The following is a 20,169-nucleotide window of genomic DNA, read 5'->3' on the forward strand; positions in this document are numbered from 1 at the left end:
CCTGGGCTTTCCTGGCAGCTCTCACAGCTCCCCATCTTCCCAAACCTTCCCTGAGCGTTGTCCTCCCACTGCTGAGGCTGCACATTGTGTTCTGTCCCCTCCTGGAGGTTCCACCCCTGAGCCCTGAGCCTGCAATTAGGGCTCTTATCACTCGTGCACCCAGAATAGCTGTGGCTCCTCCTGGGCAGGCTCTGCATTCCCGGCACTGAAACCTCTAATCAGCCCAGAACACTGGCTTGGAACAGCTTGAAAAGGGAACTTTGTGACTCCAGCCTGGAATTCCTTGTTTGGTTAGGCTTGAAAAGCTGAAATTCTGGGATGTCTGAGCAGAGGCTCTGAGCAGAGACATTTATTAGATTAGGCTGGGTCTGTTTCTTCAGGAGGAATTCTCAGAGAGCACAGGGATCAGTGGGCATGGAAGGAGGTGGTGCCAGTGTCTCAGCTCACCCTCTGAGTGCTTTCCAGGAACGACCAACACTCACAATCCTGACATTGCTGCTAAAGCAAATCTACCTTCTAGAGTTATAAAGAGTTATAAAGAATGAATGAATAATTGGAGATATAAACCAGAGAAAGGGGTCAGATTCAATAGAAACAAAAATGCTGATGGAACAGCACACAGTTGGTTCTGCCCTGCAGTGGGGTGGGAGAAGAGGATACAGAGCCTTTTCTTGGGCTACTCACTGAAATTCAACCCACAACAGCAGTAAGTGGGGCAAGAAGAAATGTGTTTTATGGCTTTGCAGAGGTAATTTTGAGGAGTTATAAGAAATGCACTGTCAGGACTCATTCCAGGACATCACAGCCTACTGAAGTCCATCAGATGCTCCATAAAAAGAATGAAAACGAGAAGGAAAGTGAATTGTTGCTGTCGTGAGAGTTTTGCTGCTGCTTCCCAGGCCAGGCTGTCTTTGCCCAGGGTGGCACCTGCCCCTCCCCTGGGCTGTCCCGGCAGAAACTGGGCCCAGGAGGCTCCAAACGCTGAATGCTGCAGCTCCCGTGTGTGTGCAGGCTGCGTTTGCCCTCTGCTGTTGGCTTATCAGACTGTTCCCTCCGGATAACCCAAAACCTGGAGAACCTGAATGATCACAGCCCAGATTTCAAATGCTTACCCTTAAAAATTTGTGATGCTTAAAATAAGTGATGCCCACAAAGGGGGAAAAGCTTCACCTCAAGTTGCTCTTGGCTGGGGTCACCTCCAGCTTAAGCTGTTTTTAAAAACATCAGTAAAAATCTGAGGCACACACATAAAGAGTAAATAAAGGAGAGAGGTGATTTCACCTCTTATCTTCCCAGTGAATAGCATTCTTTCCAACTGTAGGAAATAGCACATGGAACAAGCTCAGACAAGCCAGTATTTACACAGTAACTAGGAGCTGCAAAACTAATCAGAGAAGCAGCGGATGCCAGCAGAAAGCGTCTCCAGAAAAAACCCAAAACATATGTCTCCCTTCAAAAGAAAAATCTGCTTTTTCACAGCTACAAAGGATTGAAAACAAATTTTGTCATCAAATGTGGAGCTGTGCCAAATCACAGGCAGCCAGAAGAAAGCTTTGGCACGGAAAGAGCTTTGGTGAGTTCTGAGTTACTGGGGAACTGCTGGGATGGGGCTGCTTTGGTGCTGGAGGGAAGGGAAGGTGACAGGAGATAGTGAAAAATCCTCTTTATTGAGGCAAGTGTGTATTTTCATCAGCTTTCTGTGTGTTCCCAGCAAAATATCACAATGCACAGGAAGTGACACCCTGCTGGGGAGAGCTCAGGCAAAAGCTGCAGCATCAACACCCACAGCTCCCTGTTCTTCTCCTCTGAGGGTTCCTTCCCTAGAGATAAACTGATGTAAATGCAACATTTTGTTTGCTAACTTTGGCAGGAAATACATAATGTGTTTAAAATCGTTTCTAAAAGATGAAGCGGGAGAAGGGAAAAGCAGGAAATTTCACCCAGTTCCAGAATGTTCTTATAAATTAATGACAAGAACAGACTTCACTTGCTATTTTTCATCTGTTAAATATTTGTTTCTGAGGTGGTTTATTGGCTGGGAGCAATTTCAGCTGCCAGCCTTTAATATTTATTTAATATTTATGGGTTTTTTGGGGGGATAGTCCCCAGTCAAAGTTGCTCTTTGAATTTAATGGTTAAGGAATATTTTTGACTTTTTGACATTGACATAGTTTTGATGTGCTGTAGATGGTGAGAGGAAGAAAGATGAAACAGCTTTGAGTGAGAGAAAGAGCAATGAGATTGCTCCAGCCCAAAGGTAAATAATAACCTGAGTGTACAGCACCTCGGGGTGAGCTGGTGAAGGCACACATAAAGGGATTTAAAATTTGGGATACAGAACTCCAGAAAAAGTTTAGCACCTTATACTGTTTATTATGGAAAAAAAGGAACAAAAGAGTCACCAAACAATTGCTCCCCCAGCTGTGACCAACAGGGCAGTGGAGGAAGGCAGAGCCTGGTATCAGTTCTCTGCTCATAATTTCTCATATCAGGTCACAATTGGCACTGTACCTCCCCAGCATTATCTTCATTTGCCAGACTGCTGGCGCCTGGCAAAGTGCTGATTCTGTGGAGATGCTGAGGTCACACCAGAACACGAACAAACTCAGCAGGCACTCATGTCAGTGTGTTGACCAATGTAATCATTTTTAACCCTACATACTGACCCTTGTTTCCCTTTTTCCAAAGAGAGAAAAGCTCTGCCGTTCTCTCCCGTGCTCACTCACAGACCTGCTTGCCTGGTAGCCCTGCTGTGACCTCTGGTCCATCCAGAATGTCCCCTCTGTCCCCCAGGGCAGCCTCAGGACGCTGCAGGAATTGGGCAGCGCGTGGAAAAGGCTCAGCTGGGACATGGGCACCTGCAAAGAGCCTGGACAGCCCAAGAAGGGACAATTCCAGGGAGCTGGGAGGTTCAAGAGGATTCCCAGCACAGAAGGAGGAATCTCCCTGCTGCCTGCACGGCCCACCTTGCTGCCCTGCAGGGAGCAGCCCCTGCTCTGTCCCATGTGGCAGCAGCACTCCTGTGCCCATGGCTCTCCTGCTTCCCACATCCCTCCTGGCAGCGGCCAGCAAGGCCAGAGATCAGAGGCTGGAAGGGCTGTGGGGGAAATCACCCCAAAATAAGTTAGAGCAACTCAAGAAGAGGATCCGGGAGCAGAAGAGAAAGCAGCAAGCAGCACCCTGGGAGGAGGAGCACCTGATTTTTGCTAAAGACCCCCTGCCAAAGAGAGCCCTGAAAAGAAAGGTTTGCAGAGTGGCCTCTGCTCCTCCTGCTCCAGCTCACAGAGGTCAGTGGTGGTCTGGAATCTCTGGAGAAAGGCTGGAACTGGGTATTCCCTAGCAGTGCATTGGCACAGCTGAATAACTTAGCAGAGATTCCACCCCTTCCTGGATCTGGGGGACATCACCCATGTTCTTGTGATAAATCCATTCATTTCTGCAGGTCCAAACTTCCCTGTGCTGTACATCCCACCCTGCTCACGGAGTCCACTGGATTTGCTCCCCAGCACACACAAATTCATAAATTTCCTCAAAGTAGTAAAGAATTTGCTGCAAATCTCCCTTTCCTCCCACATCCTTCCTTTTGCCACATATAAAACATGGAACAGGAGGCAGCACAGTAGTGAGGAGAGGCACACAGGTATTTAAATCAGGAATTGTGTAGTTCAGAGGCATTACAGGGGATTTAACAGTTCATTCAGTGGAACTAGTGTGGATCTGAAAGCAAATATTATTAGACCTTCTTATCCTGCTTTGCTGCTAAATTTGGGGCTGAAGAACCATCCATGTAGAGGTGTCAGTTCAGTTTAGTGTGGTTCAGGATCTGGGACTGCTGGGAGCAAGGTTGGGGTCAGGAGTGCCTGGGGCAGCCCCAGCCAAGGGGGATTACTGAGGAACACAGCACGGGAGGAGCTGGGCAAAGCTTCCCCTCATAAATCTCATTGCTGTAAGAGCATTAGTGTTAATTCACTGGGCATCCCTGGCACGCCCTGCCAGCTTCCAGGGCTGTTTCCCTTGGATTTGCTCCCTGCCCCCTTTTGCAGGGATGCTGTGGTGCTGCCCTCAGGTCTGTGGCTGCCCCTGTCCCTCCCCAGCTGCATCAGGAGCCCTTTCTGTCACCAGTGCCTGATGTTACCCCTCCTAAAGCCAGGAGCAGAGCCACAGTGCAGGCTGAGCCTTCCTGGGACATTCCCAAGGGAAGGATTGTTCAGTTTGTTTCTAACCCAGACCATTTTATGTTTTGAACTGCCAGACAAACTGTTCCACTTGTGGGACACACACAGACTGAGGAGTGCTGCATATTTGGTGATCAGTTTCAATTAAAAGACTCCTGGTTTTGCATTCCAAGGAAATGGAGCTGGGATTAGATTGTTGGGTTCAGCAAGTTTGATTTTAGCTACACTAATTATTTTCTGTGTTTTATTTTCATCTCCTATTAAAGACCAAAGAGAGAGAAGCTCAGCATGGAGAATTCAAAGAGAACACCAGAGGCAGCTTTCAGCCAGGTCCTGTGTTCTGGAGAGAGCAGTGGCAGGGAAAGGTAAGGCTGAAAACCATGAGAAATCACAAGGACTGATGGACAGAACTGCCTGCAGCAGTTGAATTCCACACCTGCCAGGATTAAAATTCATCAGAAATGAAAAATAAGTCACACATCCTCAGTGGGAAGTGCTGTCACCTATTCAGTTCTGTTTCCCTAAGGAATTAAGGATGGCACCAAAGGCAGGGATTTCCTGGCCTGCCAAGCAGGGACTGAATGCAGGCAGTGAAAAGTCAGATGAATTATCCAAGTCTCAGTTGCTGGTTCTCACTTTTATTGACAGGTATTTCTAAGGTCAGGTTGGAGCTCCTGGTGTCATTTTACCCATTTAATGCTATAGTTTTGCATAGAAATGGCTGCATTCAAATGTTGTGGGGAAGAAGTGGAAGTGCTGTGGGTTGTACTTGACACCAGCCAAGTTCCCAAGTCACTTGTGTGAAGCAGAAATAAAAAAATCCAAACTCTCTAAACCAGATAGAATTATCAGCATAGTGTGCTGTAGTTCCTAAGTATGATTTAAAATGCATGAAATATGTAATAATTTCCTTCTCCCTCCTTTTTTTTTTTTTGTTTTAATGGATTGTTTGAAAAATGGCTTGCTCTTCCTCTGAGAGTGGGTCATAATAGGAGCATGCCACGTGAAGCATTCATCATTGTAACTGCCAGTGTCATGGTGTCTTTATTGGCTATTAGTTTCTGTCACTGAAAGAGCCAAGGCAGGGCTACAAAGAGATGAATGAGGGGCAGGGGTCAGAGCCAGAGTACTCAGGAATTTGATGAATTATAAATTTGCTGTAGTTAACAAAAAATTAAGTCACCACAGCTATAAAATATTCATCTGTTCATAGGTAGGGAAAAGACCCAGGAGAATATTTAAATCAAAAGAGTTTCTTCTATCAACTGTTCTCATCAGGAATGTGGGCTGCTCATGAACTTTAGCATCATAGTTGCTGTAGTTAATGAACACAATACAGATAAAAAGAAGGTTTAATTGAAATAAACAACAGGGTGAGGCAAAGATTGTTAGATCCACAAAACTTGTGTATTTTAATTGGGGGAGATTTGGGAGGGTAGAATTTCCATGCAAAACCCAACTAATACCTGTTCAGCCACCTTGTGCTGGAGAAGTGTCTGCAATAAATACATAATTGTGCCAGTATTGGCATGCTGTGAATGCAATCTGAAATTATGAAGTAAAACAGTGATAAATGTTGTCTATTATGTGACACCACCTATTAAGCAAGAGTAATTTGTTTGTGCTGCATTCTGCACAGTTTATTTCTGCATTAGACATTGTCCCTCATCCTGTATCCTCCATTGATTCTTCCACACCACATCCTGCTGATTCTCACCAGTTTAAAAATGAATTAGTTTCCTCTGGTGAGTTTGAAGTAATCACTTCAAAGGAAGGAAAATAATAATTTTGTTATCCCCTTCCCTTCAGTTCTCAAATGTGCTGGTACCCAGGAAGTGCTGACCTTTTCTCAGTGTTCTGGAGGCCTCTGGGTGTCAGTGGTTTCTGAGCAAAACTTGTAAGAACTGTGTGAATACATTTCAAGTGTTAAATGATATATTTGCTGATGGTAAAGCTTTAGGAAAGCACTGAACCTTCACATTTTACCATCCTGAACTCATCTGATTCATGACCCTGGCAGCCTCCAAAGTCTGGGTGCTTTAAAAACTTTTTGTTATCAAAGTAGCACCAAGTTTTTTATTTTGAACCTGCTCTGACTGAAACTTTTTTTATCTCCTCACACCTTGAGTGTGATTCCTGGAAATCACCATGAACTAGATTTGAATAAGAGAGTTAAAATAGTCTTTCAAAGAACACGTGGGGCTTTAATAACTAAATGCAAACTCTCTGTTTCAGGTGTGAATCTACCTGGAGTTACAGCATGGAGAGAAGGTCAGAAGTTGGCCAGAAGGCTGCTGGGTCCAGCCCCTCCCCTTCCACATCTGAGGAGCAGAACTGGAGGGCAGAGCACAGCAAAGACCTTTGGTACAGCTGTCCTTCTACAGCACTGGCTGTTTTGGCACACCCCCTCCCAAAAAAGGCTTATCAAACCTAATTGAAACAAATGAAACCTAATCTAAACAAATCTTTCCAGGCCCTTCTGAGCACCTTTCATTGATGGCTCTTGCAATAACAAAATTTCAAATTTCACCTTTACAGGTTTATCTTCTCCCTTGAATATCACAGATTTTACAACAGACAACGCAAATAATCCTCAGAGCTGTGGTAGGAAGCAGGCAGGGAGATGCACTCTATAGATACAGGAATTGTTACTCTGTGAAATAATTACATCACTGTTGTTTCCAAATCTTTCCCACAGAACCTTTGGAAGGAGGTGGAGGATTTGGGGCAATGCCAGTGATGGAAAACAGCTCCAGAGTAGAGGGAAATGAAGCTGTGGGGAGGAGCCCTGGGGCCCAAAGTGCTGTGGTGGCTCCCAGCAAGGCTGGAAAGGGCAGCAATGCCCCCACAGAGGGCACAAACCAAGCCCTCAGGAACCTGCCCTTGCAAGGGCAGTCCTGTGAGGAGCACAGACACATCAGAGTTCCCAGAGAGGCTGTGAAACACCAACCCCAAGGGATCCATTCTCCTCCCCCTGGACTTTCATTAAGGAAAGATGGAGCCAAGCCCAGCGCCTCAGGAAGCTGCAGCAGAGGAAACAGTGCATCTCCTCAGAGACAGAAAGAGTCTGAGAAAGAAAACCTTGACCAACCTTCAAAGACGAGGGCAAACCTTAAAAAACCTCACCCTTACAGCCCTGAAAGCGTTCGGGAATTTATGTATCAGAAAAAGGCAGAGAGAAAGAGAAAACTCCTCAAAGAGAAAAAGGCTCGGGCACAGGCTGAGGAGATGAAAAAGAAGAGGTTGCAAGAATTGTACAGGAGACAAAAAGAAGCTATTGGGAGGAAATCGTGTCCTGATGAGATGCACAAACCCCTTGGGAAAATGGGTTCTGCCAAAGGAAATCCTCAGAGTGAACTGGAGCAAGTAAGTCCTGAGGAGTGGCCGATTGAAACCCTTCCAATCTCAGTGCAGCATGTGTAGGACATGAAACACTTCATGCAAATGCTTTGAGAGAAGAAGTTTTATCTAGAAAAGCAGAGCAATTATCTTATAATTATGGCATAAACTGCTGGGCTCATGGGTAGGGCTGGAACCCTCGACTTCAGGCCAAAATCCTGGAAATCTCCAGTGCCTGAGCTAAAAGAACAGGTTTGCTGTGTTACATGAGCAAATTATTAGGTGGAATAAAAGCCAAACATTGCCCTTCTGTTGCCAACTATTGAGTGCTTACACTGCTGGGCTCTTCTCTTTCAGAGGCAAAGCAGTGGGGGAGAACTGGAAAGGAGTTTCATGGCCTGGGTGGATGAAACATCCTCTCCTCTGTTGCCAGAAGATCACAGAGGCAGGTACTCAGACATAAAAGGCATCCTAGAAAACCACTTCCTCAGCTCACACTGCAGACATCTCTCTCTTGCTTTTTTAACAGGAATCAACTCCTAGAAACAGCTCAATCACCTAAAAAAGGAGAAGTATCAGGTCCTGCAGCACCACTGGAATCTGAATGCTGGTTTCTCAGTCCTCTGAAATGTGAAGACTTGAGGGACTGCTCTCCCCCAGCTCTGCATTCACCTCATCTGAGCTTTTCTGTTCCTCAGAAAGATGCAAAACCTTCCTCCAAAGACTCATCTTTTGGGCTTTCTCCACAGAGAAGCAAGCAGGATCAAGTGAGGGCCATTCACAGTCTGTCCAGGGAACTTGCAGAAAAGATTGACGTGGCAAGGAAGAGGCTGAGTGCAGCCAGCTGGGCTAAAGCCTCTGCTGACAAACAACGGGCAGAGAGAGCTCTGGGCCTGCACAGTGATCCTCCCTCTGCCCCAGAACCTGAGGCTTCCAGGGACAGGCAAGAGAGGACAATGACTGCAGCAATGCCTCTGGACAGAGATCCTGAAGTGCTTTGTGTGACATCCCACAGGGAATGCCATGGGCTGGGCAGGACTGGCCTGCTGGGCACACAGGGGGAAATGCCAGCTCCTCTGCCTGGTGGGAATGCTGAGAGGGAGGAATTGCCCTGGATCGCTCCCAGTGCAGGACGGAGTCACCTCAGCTCTGCAGGAGAGCTGAGCAACACCTTGCAAGGTAAATCCTTTCCACATGAATCAGCAGGGATTCTCAGGTGCCACTGCCCAGGTCTTTCAAAGGTACAAGCAGGGGTTAAACTTCATCTCCCCTTGGCTATTTATTGGAAATGTTGTGCCTTGGAAAATCCCTGAGCAGTGGCTCTGCTAGGTTTTACTTTTCTCCCCTCTCCTTGCACCTGTAAAACTACATCTCATAATTTTATCTGTGCCTTTGCCACCAATTTTGGGCATGTCACTTTCTGGTGCCTAGGCTTTCCCAGAAGTAAAAGAATTATAAACCTAAGCCCATGTAGTTAAAACCTGTGGATAAGAAGAGCTGTATTGAGTGAAGTGCTCACACATAAGTAGGCAGTGAATAGATGCCAAAGCTTGAGCCATATAATTTCTATGAAGAGCATATTTATTAAATGTCTTCATTTGTCTTTTTAAAAGGTTTCCCTGTGAATAAGGGCTCCAAGGTGGACATAAGTCTATGGCATGAAAAGCCAATAACCAGCCCAACCTCTCCAGCTCACAGATTCCTCACTAGAAGGTAAACAAAGCCGGATATTTTATTCTCTGCTTAATGTGCCTTGCATGTATATAAAATAAGGAGCACCAATTCAGCATGGAGCCAGACTCAGGGCAGTGGTCTTCTAGACTTCACTTTCCTCTATTGTATCTGTGAAATGACATTTCATAATTTTATCTGTGGCTTCACTGATTTTGGACACATCACTTCCCCTTCTGTTGCCCGGGCTTTTCCAGAAGTAGGAAAGGAAATATAAACCTGACCCTATGTAGCTGGAAATCTGAGGATAACAAAGCTGGGTGTATTATCCTCTGCTGAATGGGCTACACAGACTTAAAATAAATAGTGGGAATGGTGAGTTCCCGGGGCTGGTGGATCCCCGGGCTTGCTGGATCTCCCAGGAGCCGTGGATCCCTGGGTCTGGTCCATGAATCCCGGGTGGCTCTGGTCGGTGGATCCCGGGTGGCTCTGGTAGATCCCAAATGGCTCCGGTGGATCCCGGGTGGCTCCGGTAGATCCCAAATGGCTCCGGTGGATCCCGGGTGGCTCCGGTCGGTGGATCCCGGGTGGCTCCGGTAGATCCCAAATGGCCCCGGTGGATCCCGGGCCCGGTGGATCCCGGCCGCGCTGCCATGACGCTCTCTCGCCACCGGAGGGCGCCGCAGCCGCGGGCGCAGAGCGGGACGGAGCGAGTCCCTGGTAAAGCTGCCCCGGCCTCCTTCGGGCGGGGATTAATTAAAAATTTAATTTCTAGTGATTGTTTTCACTCGTTTTGCTAAAAAAGCGAATGAAAGATCCCCAACGGTGCAGCTCTGTAGGTTGTGTGCGTGCGGAGCAGCACCTGCTCACACACAGCCCCTTCTCACCGGCACACTCGCAAAGGTTGGGCTGATCTCTGCTCCGAGAGATTGGTTGCAAGGATTATGGAGCTGTTCTGTCACAGAAGATGGCAAATGTATAAAACATAAGCAGCAGGCACTCCGAGTGTGCAGTGGAGACGCTCAGAGCTGTGTCTGTGCTGCACCTTGGGGAGCACAGCCCGGCAGCCATGGGCTCCATCACTCTTGCCCTGACACCACCCAAACTCCCAGGAATGATGGTGGGTGCAGGACCCCCATGGCCCACTGGGAACAGCCCCCAGCTGGAGGGACACGCATCAAACCAAGGAGAAATAAGACAGATTGTGGTGATCTGCTGAACAATGCAATTACTGAGAAAGCAAAGCAGCCAGAATCAAAAAGTCCTCGGAGCATCACCGAGAAAAACACCAATAAAACCTCTCAGACAATAAATCACACCCCTCTTGCAAGTGCTGCTTCAAAAGATGAGGAGAGCTACTTGCAGATAAAATATCGCTGTGTTTAGAGATTAGAAGTGGAAAGTGTGGCTGTATTGTGAAGGACTCCAGACTCATCTCCTGGGCTGAGGGCTCCCTGTGATGCAGCAGTAGTGACAGTGAGGGAACAACCTAAAGGAAAGAGCACTCCATGCTTAACCCTTCCTTAGCTACTGGTGAAGTACATAATTAATACAAAGGCTCAGAGTAAAAGCCAGTCTTTTGCCCTCAGCTTTTATTTGTGTATAATCTAGAGTCCGATTTTGTACCTCTCCTGAAGTCTGCACACTCACAGGAAGCAGAAGTGGATGAGTCCTTTGGCACACAGAGTGAGGCTCTCATGATCAAGTTATTCCTGAAGTTGGTCTGGTGTCAACTGATTCACTACAGATCAAATCAGACAGAAAGTCTCCTGATAAAGTAGCACCAGTGTGCTCTAAGGAGGTGACTAAGGAACTTTTCATGGCCGTAATTTCTCTTTCTCCAGGAACATTTGCACTTTGAGTGCATGAACTCTCTGTGGGGAGTGTCAGCAGGCAGTGAAGGGAGCCTGTCTCTTAACTTGCACACAAACTTCACAGGCTGTGCTAACAGGAGGGGTCCATGCTGTGTTCTTGGCCTTGTAAACCTGTTTCTACAGAGCTCTCATTGATGTGGCCAGAGCTGGGTTAGAAAATGTGCTGGTAAAAGCAGCTGAGTTGGGTCTGTGCTCTGACTTCCACTGCTAAGGAGTTAGGAGTGCACACTTGGCTACAGCAGCCCAAGTCCTCTCTCTCCAATAGCGCATCTGAACAAAGCCACCTGTTAAAACTGACTGTGTGCTGGCCTCATTCACAAATACAAAACATGCAGCGCTCCAGACCCAGTGCTCTTGAGCATGACCTTCTCCACAGCCAGTTTCAAGAGCACAGTTTGCTGTTTACATGTTTAATTATAGCTCTGAAAACAGCAGCTCGTGCTCATGCAGGAAATCCTGCAGGTGCCTGTTTCCATAAGCAATGTTCCCATTTCATGCCCGGCTGCTCCCCCGTCCACAGGGGAGGCTGGTGGAGGTTTGTTGCTGATGCAAATGAATCACTGATGGGAATTCTCCAAACTGCCAGAAAATGTGTGGGCAATTCCATCTTATTTTGTTTCTGTTACCTCTGTAAGTGGCTACACTCTCTAGAGTCAAAAAAATCATCCTGTTTTTGTTGTAAGTTTGGATTTGAAAGTGCTCTGGGTGGATTCAGGGGCTGGGACAGAGGGTGGTGGCTGGAGAGTCACCTGTAGGATCACAGCTCTGCCTCCTCCTGTGGATTCAGCAGTGCTTTCTGTTCAGTGCAAACCCAAAGAGCCTCATCTGGGACTTGTGGTGGGTTATGCAGAGCTGGCTGTGTCTGGAGGGCAGGCAATGCTGGCCCCTCCTGTGGAAACCCAGTGTTTTGTGTAGAATCTGCATTGATTTCCACTTTCCATTTGTGCCCTTCCCAGGACACAAACCTTGGCATCAGTTTCCCCAAACACAGGAGACATTTCCCAAGAGCCAAAGAGAACAGTGCCTAAAAAACCATCCCAACACAATTGCAGAGACAAAACTCAGCACATTTAACCAATGAATATTAGAACTGCTTTGTAAGAAATCCCTGTTTCCTCTGTTTTTTCTCTCTCATGCACCTTTGCTCCCACTTTCTGAAGACTACATCCAAGACACGTTAGTGGAAGCTGTACTAATCGTTTTAGCAGTTTCTGGGTCATGAAAAACAAAGAAAAGCTTATTAACGAGAAAAATGAAATAAGATTTCCCTAAGCTGATTGCTGATAAAAAAAAATTCCACGTTCATTTTTCTGTATAAAAAAGAAAACATCTGTCACCATTTCAGTGTCTCAGTGTCTCTGCATGTGGTTCAGCTGAGGTTTGATCAATAAATGCCCATTTTCACACCTTCTTTCTTAATCTTTTTAGCTAAGCTCAGATAGTTGCAGACCAAAACAAAGTAAAATCAGTTAGCTGAGGTCTTCATCTGCAGGACTTGGTGCTGACAATGTTTTGAAATATTAAAGTAAATGTATCACTCCCAGATTTTAGCTGGGCCACAGCCATGCTCAGCACAAGTCCCAGACACACTAGAACAGAGTTCAGGACTTTGTGTTTCTAAACAGATTTCTTTGCCAAGGTTCAGAGCTGGATTGTGCAACCAAGTCTCAACAATGGCACAGATTGTACAATGCAGCCCTCATAAATTAAGCTTCCACACTGCAAGGTTGTTGTTTGTATTTGCCACCAGGTTGAAAAATATCAGCTCTTTCAGAGCAGCAATTAGAGTAGGTAAAAATGAGTGTGTTAGCTTTCCTGACAGCATCCAGGTACCGGACAGGAGATTTTGTTCATTGCCAGGTATGACTTCTCAGGGAACCTTTTGTTTCCATTTGACAAAATGTAATAGTTCTGTTAAAACGAAATAACCTTTTTTTGTTAAGTTCAAAAGATTGCTTTCTACACATCTCAAAACCATAGTAATTGTTGTTGTTACCTTGATGCAGCCCGCAGGGAGAGCTCACGGCACGGAGGGATCAGTGTGGATGTGAGACTGTTTTGAAAGTTCAGAACCAAGAGGAAATGGCCAGCCCATCTCCTGGAGAGAGCCTGAGCATCTGGGACAGCCTGAGCTTCCGGCCCTCTGCCACTCTGAGCACTGAGCAGCACTTGGGTAAGGTGGCATCTGCCACAGGGTCACTCAGTGCCCTCCCAGAGTATTTCTTGTGCTGTGGCAATAGAATGAACAGTTCCTCATTGCAACAGAATTCTTGATGATCGTTCTGGCTAGGGCTGAAAAATCTTCTGGGGTGAGGGGGAATTTCAAATAGATGGTTCTCTTCCAGATTTTGAAGGTGAAAAAGGGGTGCATGAAAAGTTGTCCTCTCATGCACAATCGAATTTCAAATAGATGGTTCTCTTCCAGATTTTGAAGGTGAAAAAGGGGTGCATGAAAAGTTGTCCTCTCATGCACAATCAAAGAGATGATATTGGAATATTATTAAAATTGCATAAAATGCATAGAAGCTCCTTGCTTTTTCCATGCTGTGCTGCCACAGGTGTGAATTCAGCTCACAGTCACAGCTACAGGTGGAACAAACCCCATTTAGCTCAGAGACATTTCCAGCTTCATCTGAAGGTCTCTGGGAGCCTTACAATTAACTCTTAATAATTACCCTGTCCGAGCAGTGTGGGATATTGTCCTGCTTGGACAGCAAGGGACAGGCACAGGACATGGGCAGGGTGCAGGGGGAATGGAGGGATGTGCTGCAGGGTGCCCGGGGCATGGAGCAGAGGTTTGCACAGAAACGGGGAAAGTTTGTGACTGAAAGGGTTAAAAGCCGACCAGTAGCGTGCAGACCGCTCTGTCTGAGGAGATCTCTGCCTGCTCCCACCAAACAGGAGCAGATGGTGCATTGTTTTAAGGGCTTTTTCGAGACAAAAGAACAAGATCAGATAACCTTTCCTCAAAGAGGGTACTTACAAAAAGCCTTTGCTCTTATTAAGGATTCTTCATTGTTTTCCTCACAACATTTTATACATCATATTGGATTCTGGGGTGGTGGAGAAGCCAGCATTGTTTACTGTGCTTCTTCTCCCCCCCAGGGACCAGGAGGGCATCTTAGAGATTGGGCAGCAAGGCTGTTGTCTGAAGTGTTTTTTCCTAAGCGAAAGACAACCTATTTATTTACTATTAATAACTGAGGGCCCCAATTCTGCAAGGGCCAGCCACCCACTATTCACCACAGGAACAATGGGAGCTGCTGCCTCGTGTCTGTGCCAGGAGAAACCTTCCCTTCCCTGAGCATTTGCAGGAGCTGCCAGCCCAGGGCTGGACTGGGAGCAGCACTGCCACCATGGCCACAGGAGGCACAGAGCTGTCGTGCTCAGCACAAAGTGGGTTTGAAATATGGGTCACAAGTGGCTCTGTCACCCCCCAGAGCAGGGATGGGGCGTTCAGACTCAAGGCTGCATTGTCTGCTCAAGGCATCACCCAGCAGTGGCTCTGTCCTTTCATGGGACACAGGAGTCACCGTGCACACGCAACACAATGAGGTGTAATTGTACAACTGCTGCCAGATGCAATATTTACCTTTCAGAGGGACACGCACATCGCCTGGCCACCCACTGGTGTGCCAAAGAAAGATTTTCTGTAGTAAACACACTTGGCAAAATAACAAATTCCATTTCAAACACCTTAAAACAGAGACAAGATGATATTCACAAGATATTTGCTTACTGCCTGGGGTAAGACAGTGAACTTGTCCTGAATTGTTGAAATTTCTTTTTAAACACAGCCAGTATAAAACCCAGAATTGCAAATCCTATAAGCTCATGCTGTGGTGAGCAAAAACTGTCTCCACAGGTAATGTTGGGAAGTATTTCACATTGCACTTACATGAATTTCTCATCAGTTTAGGCACAAAACTTGGTATAAGCAATGAGCTGATAAGGAAGGGCTTTGCATTTTGCACTACTATGTAAAATCTTTCTGTCATTCCTGCCCAGCCACCAGGGCTGTCCCACAGGGAGCTGAGGAGATGAGCTGTACTTTCCTTGCTACTCCAGCATGTCCTCTGAATACAGCTCATAGTACCCATATTTCTGTATTTCTATTAAATAAGACAACTATATGATTTTAAAAAATCCCAACATTTTGCCCATGCCCCTTCCTACAGTCTAGGGAAGGGCTTTTGAGCTGGATTGGACTGAATGAGCCAGAAATCTCATTTCATCAGATCAGACTTTTTGTTTCCTTTTCTTTTGTATCTGAGAGATATCAACATTTAAGCTGAAATGAATTGTTTATAAAGTATTTTCTACATGTTGAAGATTAATCAAGGCTGGTGCTTTAAAATCGTTTGCACCAGGAAAGCAAATGGAATGTTTTCCATTGTTCTTGAAATGCAGAATTTTAACCTGAACTACAAGGAAAATGTATTTATATGTATCATCTTTCCCCTAAACTGCTGATTGACATATTTTCTTGTATCACTAGAGGGAGCTGCCTTCTTGCTTCTGGAAGAGGGAGAAATTATGAAATAAGCGGAATAAGCACAGAAATGTATCAGCCTGGCTTCAGCTAACTGTGTTTTGATGGAGAGTGTTGAGCTGAGGCAGCTCTTTGTGTTCCCTCCCAAATCCTGGCTGTGTTTTGTCATTCCCTAAGCTCCAGGGAGCTCCAGCCCTGCCTTCAGCATCTCTGGAGCTGTCTGCAATGATGTTGTCACTGACTGAGAGAGTTTACAAAACTGATGAGGAGCACAAAGAGCATTCCACAGAAATTCAGGATTCTGGTTAGGTCTGTGTTCAGGCTGAGCTCTGTTGCTATCCTGAGCCAAGAGCTGCCCTGCAGCTCCTTGTGACAAGGGGCAGCAGCAGGGAGAGGCCCTGCCATGTGCTGCAACATCTGGCTGGAAGCTGAACCCAGGCCAGCCCTCCACACCAGAGGATTTAGACATAAATACAAAATATGCAGAGCACAGGAGCAGCACAGGCCACATTAATCCCCTTGTTTGGTAAGCAGCCACTCTCCAGTGCCAAGTGGAATACCAGACATGTTCAGAGAGGAGAGAAGGACCTGACCCAGCAGCTGTGGAGATACAGATTCTCCAAGGTACCCCAGAGTGCAGCTCAGCCCGTGGATTTCCTGAGGCAGCAGGCAGAGCCTTCACATTGAGAGCCTTTTGCTTGGGGATTGCTTGTGGTCTTGTGAAGGGCCAAACGGCCCTCTGTGATCAGATTTTACCAAACCTCTTTTCTTCCTCCCCTTTTACCTGTCATCACTGCAGGTGCTTTCCTGCACAGAGTGCTGAAGTCTGGGTGCTATTTCCCCTGCCCTGTAATAATAAAGCAATTGAGCTAACATGGACATTTGGAGAGGGGAAGGACTACCCAAGTGGGGGATAAGGAGAAATTCCTTCTGGATCTGCTGCTCCACTCCACAGCTGGACACTTTACACCCCATATTCCTACACCTCCAGGCAGTAATGCAGACAAAGTCGTGCTTACAGTAAAGTTGCAGCTATGTCTTTTTATAATAACTGGGTTGCTCTGATTGCTGACATGTGCAGAAAGAGAAAAAGCTGTCCTTGAGTACAGCAGCAGTAAATGCTTCTGCCTTGCTTCAAGTGATTAGAAAAATGAGACTTTTAGCCTGGCTTTTTTAATTATATGTCAGGGAGATTCTACAGGGCTGTGCTGAGATTCTGCAGGTGCAGCGGAAAGTGATTTAATAAATAGCATTTTTTTCACAAGGCTGAGTGTATGCACATTGAAGCTATCTGGGTAGGCAGTAAATGCCATTCATCATCACCTAAAAGGACGTGAAGTTTAGCCAGATGGTATTTTCTTTAATGCAGGATGTTGCAACACAAGAAATGCATCTGGAAATAGCCACAATTAGGAAAATTACATTCAAAAGAAAGGAAAAGAGATCAGAGCAAACTTTTTAATCACTTTGAGGTCAATACCATGGTTGGGCTTTGGTCAGAATAACAAGAGAACTGTTCAGTTTGAGGCACAAATTGAAAATATTTGTCAGGTTTTAAATTATATCCTAATAGATGATCATATTTCTGACTGGCCCAGATATTAGTACTAAAAGTTACTCAGCCAACATAGCATCAATAAGCATAGCTTGTAACTTTTCTTCTAGAATGACCTTAGTTGTTAGTATTGAAGGAGCTTTTGAAAGTGCTGTCTGCAGACCCACGGAAGAATTGTTCACTTGTCTTTTTTTCTATTGCATTGCTCAAAACCATGAATAAAACTTCCCTACAAAATTCAGCTTTTTCATCCACTTCATTTTCCTAAATAGGTCATTGCACAAAATCATCTCTAGTTAACTATCAGCATTAAGGAGTCTGACTCAGTCCCCAGAATTAGAAAGACTGGCTAAAATGAACATTCTTTCTAAAAAGATGAACTCTTAATTTGGCATGTCTAGATTATTTAGCATGATTTTGCCTTTCCAAACCACCCTCCAAAACCGGGGAAGGCCCATTACCAGAGGAAAGGATGAGATTTCCATCCAGTGTGTCGACACTGAAAAGGAGGATGTCAAGAGAAGCTTCATAGGAGAAGCCTCCTCCTCCACTGTAGGAGGAAAGTGAAATCTGCAATCAAGCTGTTTATAAAAACAGAGCAGCATTCTAATAGAAAATCTGCACCAGGCTCAAAGATTTAATATTTCATTTCACTCACACCCACATAAACACAAAGCCCATCCTGGCATGTAAACAAGCCCACATCTCTGCTCCTTGTGTGTTACAGACCCTTCAGTCTGTAAAGCAAAAACAAACTCTGCATGTCATGGGCTTATCCTGCACCATGGGGAAATTTGGATTCAGGTGACCCGGATAGAGACAGAGATTTTATCTCAAGTTTCCAAATCAAACCTATTTCTATTTATGACCCACACTTCCATTCTTTTATGACTCTGGTTGCTGTGGCAGTGGCACAGCACAGAATAAACACACAACCTGTTTGCATAAGCTGAGCAATTCATCTGAGAAGCTCAAGCAGCCAAGAACATTTCACTGGTAAACAAAATATCAGCTGCACTGTCACACACAGGCAGGGGAGGTGCAGTGAGGAAGTGGCAGTGAAAAAGGTGTACGTGAAGCAAGAGGGGAAACTTCCCCACTTTAAAATGAAAGATTTTTTCCAGGGGTTTGTGTCTCCCTGTGACAAAAGAGAGAGGAAGCAGCCTGCCCATCCCAATGCAGATGGAGGGGACATGCAGGATGCTGCTTGAGTTCCCAAAGTGACCTTTTCTCACCAGGGAAACCTTGTCACAAGGTTGGGAAGTTTTTCTTTTGTACCCAGTGACTCTGATCCTGTTGGTGCAGCAAGGGAGCAGCAGGACCAAGAGGGACAATAACCCACACTGAAATTCAGGCTTAGAACAGGAATTGTTCCTTATTCCTCTCTCCTTAAGTCCTGACAGTTCTCAATACTTGCAGAACTTTATGCTCACACATTTCTTGACAGGATGTATGTACTGACATTTTCTTTCTACAGTTATGGTGGAAGAGGTAAATGTATGCAAAGTTATTTCAGTAATAAAGGCAGATGTCAGATTTGGGAGGCTTCCAAAAATAGGCCCAGGGAGGATTCAAAAGGAAAATGTAGTTGGAACAATGTACACATTCCCCTTGTGATGATCCCCTAAACTTCTGCAGGTGAGGGAGATTTTGGTGACATAGAGGTGGAGGACAAACACAGGAGACACCTGGACATTTTGAGTCAAACCTCCTTACTACTGGCTCACAAACTGAAGGTCAGTGGGAAACCTGTGTAATGAGCATAGGGAATTCCAGTTCTGCTGTCCCAGGGGAAAAGGTGCTCCCCATCCCCAGAGTCAGGTGTGCTTGGGCCATAATCAGTTGGCATCAGCTGCTCTGAGTCAGGTTTATAAACCCTATGGACTATAAAGGTGAGGTGCCAGCCCTTGTTTGCTGTTTGGAGACCTCAGTGTAGCTCTTGTGGGTAAGAGGAGGTTGCTGCACTTGCCCAGGGCAGTAGGACCTGGCTGTGCAGCTCCTGTCCTGCCCTTTGCCCCCCAGCTCTCAGGTGTTGTGTCACCTGATTGAAGATACCATTTGTAATGTGTCACTTCCTAACGCAGCTCCAGCAGCAGCAGCGCAAACATCGGCTTCTGGTGCTGAGGGAGAAGGCAAAGCAAGAGGTTGAGGAAAGCCACAGGTTTCTGAGGGGCCTGCTGCAGCTCAGTTCTGAGGTAAGTTATGATCTCAGACCCTGGGTTAGACCTCCAGGCCCCAGCTCTCATGAGAGCAGTTCTAAGCACAGCAATTTGTGAGCTGCTGTAGCACCTTACCACATATCCACAGAGTTTTCTCCCAGCCCATTAATTAATCAGCTCTTCAGGAATTGTTGGCATAGGAAAAGCATTATCTACAACCAGAAGCTCTCCAAAGAAAATGAGGAAAAAAGGTTTAAATGTTTTGCTTTTCAAAAAAGACGTGTGCCATCTTTTTTGTGTGTGTGTGCAGGCCAGCAGGAATTCCAAAGGCAGTGATCCTCCTGTGACAAGACCTGACCACGCAGAGCAGACACAGAGGGCACACTGGCTGGAAGGTGGCCTTACTGCTGGCAGCTACAGGAGGTAGGATACAGTGAGGCACTCCAAGGATTTGGTCTGTGGTTTGATTATATTAATATTTTGGGGCACTAAAGTAATTGCTATATAGTGTTTTAAACTCTGATTTATGCCCAAACTACAGTATTAGCAGCTTTCCAATGTTGTGGGAGATCTTGCTCTTTTAAAAAAGTAGAAACCCCTCTGAAACTTGTGTGAAAAGTATAATTTTCTTCATTTTGCTGTACTATCATACTGTTGATATAAATTAGAATATTGTATGTGCATTTTTAAAGTTCATTTAAAGTGGCATAAAGACTTGAGAATTGCTTCCAGAGTCTTATGGATGCAATTACCACAAAGGCACCTTTGCACAGGTAAAACTTTCAGTACCACATAAAAATGAGCAGCATTCTGGTTTGAAAAGATTCAATCTCTGTGGAGGACTTGGCTGTGAAAGTAAGGAATTGAAATAATATTTCTGACTGCAGTAAGAAAATATTTCCCT

General features: G+C 45.8%; 1 protein-coding gene across 1 annotated transcript; it reads left to right on the forward strand.

Moving 5' to 3' along the window:
- Window positions 1-1,396: 1,396 nt before the first annotated feature.
- LOC134428112 (uncharacterized) lies at window positions 1,397-19,957 on the forward strand. The gene is made up of 13 exons (XM_063174507.1): window positions 1,397-1,573; window positions 2,188-2,257; window positions 2,689-3,287; window positions 4,442-4,540; window positions 6,411-6,539; window positions 6,874-7,541; window positions 7,872-7,963; window positions 8,044-8,693; window positions 9,128-9,227; window positions 13,066-13,232; window positions 18,745-18,842; window positions 19,191-19,301; window positions 19,576-19,957. The coding sequence occupies exons 1-13, from the start codon at window positions 1,513-1,515 to the stop codon at window positions 19,690-19,692; spliced, it is 2,961 nt and encodes a 986-aa protein (XP_063030577.1). The 5' UTR covers window positions 1,397-1,512; the 3' UTR covers window positions 19,693-19,957.
- The last annotated feature ends 212 nt before the right edge of the window (window positions 19,958-20,169 follow it).

The sequence above is a fragment of the Melospiza melodia genome, chromosome 22 (assembly GCF_035770615.1).
Source record: "Melospiza melodia melodia isolate bMelMel2 chromosome 22, bMelMel2.pri, whole genome shotgun sequence".
Classification (NCBI taxonomy): Eukaryota; Metazoa; Chordata; class Aves; order Passeriformes; family Passerellidae; genus Melospiza; species Melospiza melodia.